This window comes from Montipora capricornis, chromosome 1, assembly GCF_036669925.1.
Source record: "Montipora capricornis isolate CH-2021 chromosome 1, ASM3666992v2, whole genome shotgun sequence".
Lineage (NCBI taxonomy): Eukaryota > Metazoa > Cnidaria > Anthozoa > Scleractinia > Acroporidae > Montipora > Montipora capricornis.
Genome location: NC_090883.1, coordinates 25,444,197 through 25,451,696, shown reverse-complemented (window position 1 = coordinate 25,451,696; position 7,500 = coordinate 25,444,197). Strand labels below are relative to the sequence as shown.

The 7,500-nt window shown below is 39.4% G+C and overlaps 1 protein-coding gene across 1 annotated transcript in view; it reads right to left on the bottom strand.

Moving 5' to 3' along the window:
• Nucleotides 1-2,715: 2,715 nt before the first annotated feature.
• The window catches only part of LOC138036605 (solute carrier family 23 member 2-like), a 19,976-nt gene continuing 15,191 nt past the window's right edge, over nucleotides 2,716-7,500 (bottom strand). The window contains exons 11-12 of the mRNA XM_068882761.1: nucleotides 5,418-5,691; nucleotides 2,716-3,355 (exon numbers count right to left, since the gene is read on the bottom strand). Of these exons, the coding sequence (XP_068738862.1) occupies nucleotides 3,033-3,355; nucleotides 5,418-5,691 (597 nt within the window). The 3' untranslated portion in view covers nucleotides 2,716-3,032. The remainder of the gene's footprint in view (nucleotides 3,356-5,417; nucleotides 5,692-7,500) is intronic.

The following is a 7,500-nucleotide window of genomic DNA, read 5'->3' as shown; positions in this document are numbered from 1 at the left end:
TGGCTTTTAAAACAGTAGGCGTGCTGAATCTCCCAAGGGAGATTGGCTTTTAAAAGAGTAGGCGTGCTGAATCTCCCAAGGGAGATTGGCTTTTAAAAGAGTAGGCGTGCTGAATCTCCCAAGGGAGATTGGCTTTTAAAAGAGTAGGCGTGCTGAATCTCCCAAGGGAGATTGGCTATTAAAACAGTAGGCATGCTGAATCTCCCAAGGAAGATTGGCTTTTAAGAGTAGGCGTGCTGAATCTCCCAAGGGAGATTGGCTTTTAAAACAGTAGGCGTGCTGAATCTTCCAAGGGAGATTGGCTTTTAAAACAGTAGGCGTACTGAGTCTCCCAAGGAAGATTGGCTTTTAAAACAGTAGACGTGCTGAATCTCCCAAGGGAGATTGGCTTTTAAAACAGTAGGCGTGCTGAATCTCCCAAGGGAGATTGGCTTTTAAAACAGTAGGCGTGCTGAATCTCCCAAGGGAGATTGGCTTTTAAAACAGTAGGCGTGCTGAATCTCCCAAGGGAGATTGGCTTTTAAAACAGTAGGCGTGCTGAATCTCCCAAGGGGGATTGGCTTTTAAAACAGTAGGCGTGCTGAATCTCCCAAGGAAGATTGGCTTTTAAAACAGTAGACGTGCTGAATCTCCCAAGGGAGATTGGCTTTTAAAACAGTAGACGTGCTGAATCTCCCAAGGGAGATTGGCTTTTAAAACAGTAGGCGTGCTGAATCTCCCAAGGGAGATTGGCTTTTAAAACAGTAGGCGTGCTGAATCTCCCAAGGGAGATTGGCTTTTAAAACAGTAGGCGTGCTGAATCTCCCAAGGGAGATTGGCTTTTGAAACGGTGGGCGTGCTGAATCTCCCAAGGGAGATTGCCTTTTAATTATCTCCCTGACTCCCTCTACATCAACCCTACTGATGTAAAATTTGAGGGCTTCAACAAAATGATGCAGTACATTTAAACCACTTTTCAATGGATATAAAGAATACTTTTTATTTAAACAAAATTCCCAAAACAAACGTGTTCATCTTCTCTAAATCGCTTACGTATGGGAGTATAAAAGACTTTTGTACGCAGCTTAATTTCGATGCGGAAAAATCGATCTTACATTGCAAGACATAATCATTATTCATAACTGAAATCTTTAAGCTCAGAAAGATGATAATCTTTTCCATCATGAAAAGGCTTTAATTAATAAATGGCCATCTTCCAAGCAACAAGGGACCGGAGGAAAACAACAAAAACGGGTTAAATCGAGAAATAACGGCTGGTATTAGGAAAAGGCATCAGAAAGTCGTGATGTCATTGGCTTAAACGCAGTCAGAGAGACAGATATTTTGATATCTTGCAGGTCAAATCCAGTCTCGGGTTGAGTACACCTTGTTCCAAAATGGCCGCCATTTAGATATTCTTTTGTTTTCATTCAAATTAGACCTTGATGCCTCGTTCAAGGCGAAATATTCTTTTGAATTTTCAGCTCAAGAACGAGGCATCAAGGGCTAATTTGAATAAAAACAAAAAAATATTTAAATGACGGCCATTTTGGAATAAAGCCTATAATCCGTTTTGATCTACAGTAGGTTAAATGGGTGATTCTCATTTTCCCCAGGTTGAATATGCACTCAGCTGAATTGAAGCTAAATAAAGCCTAGAGAAAGATTAGGGTCAGGTTTTGGTAATGATACACGGATATCAATTCAGTATAACTTATTAAACAAAAGTAAATAAGGAAAAGAGCGGTGTTGGGTTGAACATGTTCGTCGTTGTATTGATGGATGGTGAAGACGCAGGACTATAGACCTTGAGGGTTCGAGTTCGAGTACCGGGGCGTTAAGTGCATAGTACAGTTCTTTGTTCCCTTACTATGTTGTAAAGTTGAGACTGAATGGGTAGGTATATGAATACAGAAACCGATAACATGGTAAGAAACATTAAGGACGGTGTCTACTATTGTTATTGCGCATACGTCCTGCGCATCTCGAGATACTCGGATTTCCTATCGGTGATGCTTACTAATACAGGGATATTTTTGCGCAGTTTAAAACTATCCGGAGAAAGTAGATCTTAGTAAGTGCCCTTAGTATCCAAAAAGAAAATTGGGGGTAACCATGCATTTTTGCGAGATAATTAAGCTTCAATTTGAGAAACAACGCCATACATTGCTTTGTATATTATTCAACAATTATCTTTGAAAAATGCGTGGTTACCCCCAATTTTCTTTTTGGATTCCAATAACACTTGCTAAGATCTACATTTCCTGCACAATCACATACCGGGGAAAAATGTCTTTAATTAGTAGGCACCGTCCTTAAGAAGACGTGTTGAGATGCGTAAGACAGAGCTGGATTGAAGCTATAGGTGCTCTCAATCCTTTTTGGGGGGCTGATAGCTGACTTAAACTAAGTAGAGTGCATATATGAGGATCACCAAATTTAACCCACGGTAAAAACGGATTCAACCTGTGACCAGATTTGACCTACAATCGAGTTCGAGGACCGTACTGTAAGTTACGGAACGAGCTCTTTCCGTTGATTTACGGCCGAAGCGCGAAAACGAGGATCCGTACTTCATGTCACTTACAGTACGGACCCAGTAAACGAGGTTAATAAGACATCTATTACATCTCTAATAAGGCGCGTGGGAAAGGAAACTAGTTGAAGTCAAGTGAAACCTTTAAATGTCACAAATGATTGCAGTAATGTTACAGCTCTCTTAACCTCGTATTGTTTGGTATTGTTAGCAGCTTTTATTGTTTTTAAGTCTTAGTCATTGTTTTAATTGTTTAGTCTTTTGTTTTTGTAATGCATTTATATAGAGGGTCAACCTTGACCTCAAGACTATCTGGGAGAATTATCACACCATTTTAAAATGTTTTCCAAAATGTTAGTATTTGTCCAAAATTATACTTGAGGTCGTAGCAACCCTGATAGAGGGTCAACCTTGACCTCAAGACTATCTGGGAGAATTATCACACCATTTTTAAATGTTTTTCAAAATTTTAGTATTTACCAAAATCATACTTGAGGTCGTAGCAACCCTGATTTATTTACAACACACCATTGTAATCCACTGCTTCTATATCCGGCGTTACGTTATGTTCATAACCCTTGTACGGCAAAAAAGGAAGATACTTAGATACTTTGTATTTACTGAGACGATTGAGGCCACATGGCAGATCATAGACTTCGATGGGAGCAGTTTCACCCTGCTCTTCGCCGACATCAGAAGACAAATGTTGACGCCAAGTCTTGATCCCTCGTTCCTCGTCAGTGCCCGGGATGGTGTTGTCCAGTATCAAGGCGACAATGCAACCCACTGCCATGCTTGTTGATAGCAAGACAGTCAGGATCTGGTCGATTACTGTATAACCTATGAAATAAAAAAAAAACAAACAATGGATTTGAGTATCGCAGGTCACGAAGGTAAGACAAACATAACGGCTCTTTCTGTGCTTGTTCCAGCTTCCACTCATCCGCTGCAAACTAATTTCACGAGAAGAAAATGGCGGCCTGAATTGCGACGAAAAGATATTAGGGAGTGCAGTAAAGACACCTGAAATGTCAACGAAACACTTCAAAATATAATTTCGTGCTATCGTCTATATTTCGAAATAATTCCAATTCATTCGCGCTGTACAATTTTGGTGAAGTATCTTGTAATTGTGTTAGTACAAAGGGTTTGGCAAGGATCTCATGGATATACACTCCAACCATAACTCTAAAAAAATGACCATTCTAAATCAGTTTCTAGAACTAAATATTGCTATAGCAATAAGATAAACGAAAAAAAAGTTTAGACCTAATCACTGAAATGGGCACTTAGACTTAATCTGTAAAATGAGAAATGAGAGTTTAACCTAGGGGACTCGTAGTGGGTATATCCATGAGATCTTTTTATAATAGTAAAGATGGAGGATGAACGATTACTGTTGGAAATTTTGGCTGTTTCGCGTTAACGGCAAAGAAATGTCCTGAATGCCTGTTGCAAATACAGCACGATTATATGGTATTGTGCTAAAGCCCTCTTCAATTCTGGAACGATGACTCTCTTATCCCAGGGTCCGAGTCTTACGTGTGAAGCGGCGCATTTCTCTGTCGAAAGCCAAAAAACAGAAGTTTGGAAGCGATTAGCGTTGCTCGTTGCTTGTTTTTAGCAGTTTTATGTCGTTCATGTCCATGTGAAATATGAGTATTACAAAAGAAATTGTCAGTTTTTTTTGTTTTTAACATAAGTCAGCCGTGACGAAAAATAAGGTAACCGTTAGCCGTGAAAGCTACCTCCCATTGAGACCCTCTGTCAAGTTGTTGTGGATTCTCTTATCAACGACGCAAACGTTTGGAGTTCGAGTAAAAAAATTATCATTGCCTGCTGACGTCTTCCATGAACTGCAAATTTCTGTCATCTCTCGTTCAGTGTCATCTTGCGAGGGGCTATAGAAAACATTTCTACAACTCTAAATTCTCGAACTGAGCACTCGCTTCCGAAGTTGCTAAAATCCATTTACACGCAAGCAATTTCACCTTCACTCAAAAAAGAAAAAAACCGGAGGTTATGTTTCTCCTTTTTCAAGTTGTCTTGTCGAAAAAGTGGCGTATCATTGATTGGCTTTTAGCGAGGAGAACAACAACAACAACAACAAAAAAAAACAACTGAAAAATGTCAAGAAATGTGGAGAATCACTTTTACGAAGGGGTTTTTCTCGATTAAACGCGAAAATGCACTTTAGAAGGGGTCGTTTCACGCTCTGGTTTTGTTCGAATTCATTCAAGCATGACCGATTATCCATGATGGCGACCAACAAACAGCAACAGCACGGAATCCCTAAACTATATTTCCAGCTTGAGAAAAGGGTCGGGGATTAAAAAAAAAGAAAAACAAGTAACATCTCCCAATCAATTACGGCACCTTGCCATTAGGGGTTTCGTTATTGCACAACTTATTACAGAGCTCTGTATGCAACCACGGTTGATTGACAGATCATCCGCATGTGCGAAAGGCACCACACCCTTTTAGTACATCTTTTTGTGTAAAGGGAACCGCCACTCCAACAAGAAAAAAAAACTTTAAACCGGAGGAAATTAAGTTTACTATAAAATTAGTTTCGAATTAAAAGGAAAATGTGTTTGCATCAGAAGTTAACTTTGGACTAGCTTATTTCCCGGCACCGCCATCTTGAATAATTGTAAGGTTTTATTGTTTTCCTATTGTACTAACCTAGAGAATTATTATTATTATTGTTATTATTATTATTATTATTATTATTATTATTATTATAATTATTATTATTATTATTGTGGTTGTTGTTTTTATCATCATTATTGTTTTGTTTCTTTTGATTTTTGCCTCAGAAATTACAAATGTTCGTGGAGATGACCTATTTTCAGGCAAACTCGAACTTAGCTTGAATGCGACTGATAACCACTACGCATACCTGTATCGATTGCACGAGGGTTGTTCTTCATGTAGTACGGAAGAGCCAATCCAAATACAATCGAAAAACCAACTATGAACAAGTTTCTGGAGGAATTCATGTCCGCATGCTGCAAATTAGAGATTCCGACCGCAGCAATCATTCCGAACATGACCATGAAGACTCCACCCACGATCGGATCGGGAATGCTGACGAATAATGCACCAAATTTACCAAGAACGCCAACAAAGATCATGACAAGAGCACCGAACTGGATCACACGAAGGCTTCCAACCTGGAAAGATATGAAAAGCAAGAGCTAAGAAAACCACGCAGTAGACTGCTTCGCTGTCGTCAAAAGTTCCTGGGGGCGTTTAAGTCCGTCACCTCCCCAAAATTGATACAAGGTTTGCGATCCCATTGCGATTGGTACAGTAATTATCCGCATATAGGGACCTGCAGCCTTTATGTCCAACTGCAAGCGAAGAGATACAAGCTGATTTCAATAAGCCTCACGAATTGTCCCTTAGGTCTTCTCTAAAAATAACGCTAACCTAAACACTAACATTATTGTTGGAAATGGGTGGCAAATGTTTAGTCTTAACACTTTGTGTTTGATGTCAAAATAAGGCGTTCATGTATTTTCTTGCATTTCTCGACATACGTGCCCATATCCTCCATTTAAGGACGGTGCCTACTAATACACTTACTGCCTACTAAAGGTACTTTTGCGCGGTTTACTGAGTCTATGCGGGAAAAGCAGATCTTAACAAGTGTTATTGAAATCCAAAAAGAAAATTGGGGGTAACCACGCATTTTTCGAAGATAATTAATCAATATTTGTAAAACGCTTTAAAATACAAAGCAATGTATGACGTTCTTTTCCAAATTGAAGCTTAGTTTTCTCTGGAAAATGCATGGTTACCCCCCATTTTTTTTTTTGGATACCAAGAGAACTTGCTAAATTCTGTTTTCTCCGCATAGTTTTAAACCACGCAAAAATATCCGTGTATTAATAAGCACCGCCGATAGGAAATCCGATTATCTCGAGATGCGCAGAACGTATGCGCAATAACAATAGTTGACAACCGTTCTTAAATACCCGAAAATATAAAAACCTGTTTAGCTTAGCAAACAAAAGCAGGCTCTAAAATGAAAGAATCAACCACATTACACAATGACCAAAATTTGTCACTAAAATAGTCAGCCTCAATGCAAGTAAGTAAGTCATTGCCTTTCACATTGTCCCAGAACTCTGTGGTGATCCAATTGCTGGTTTTCACTCACGTGATCAACAGCCATGTTTTTCAACGAAAACAAAAGGAATCGTTTGCATAATAATAGAGTTAAATTCCCGGAGGATTTGGTCGGGGCACCAACATGGCCGCATTTTCTTTGTTTTGGGCACCAACATGGCGGTCGTGACGTCATGTGAAAACCGAGAATTCTTGCATCGAATTTGAAAATTAGCATAATTATGCAGGATGAATGATGCAGATTACTTAGTCCTGGTAGGACAGTTTTCAAATGACTGTCAGTGTCGAAAGTAATTAAGCGATTGCAACTGCTACGCTTAGTGATTGGTTTAAAAATCTCGCGCAAGTTTAGAGTGGTTTTCAATTGAGTGTCGAAAGTAATTAGCGAATTGCTTTGGTTTTGCATTACTTCACTCAGTGATTGGTTCAAAGTTCTCACGCCACTTTTTTAACCAATCAGAGGTGAAACCAAAACCAATCGTGGTTCGCGCGTGCACATTCACCCGCGTTTTGTGTCGGCTACGCGTAATTTCTTCGAGTTTTCATTGGTTTACTGATTGTCTCCGTCCTCTTTGATTGGCCAAAGTTATTACTTTGGTTTTGGTTTTACGACACTCGATTGAAACTCGCTCTATCAACCAATGAAAAGGAAAACCCAAACCAATCACTACTTGCATGCGCGATTTTTTTCCCGGCGCGCTTTGAGCAAGTTACATAACATTGCTACGAATTTGGATTGGTTCATTGCGCTGTTTACACCTGCTGTGATTGGTCGAAGTCATTACTTTGGTATTTGTTTTACGACACTCGATTGAAAACCACTCTAAGTAATAATGATAAGTGCCACA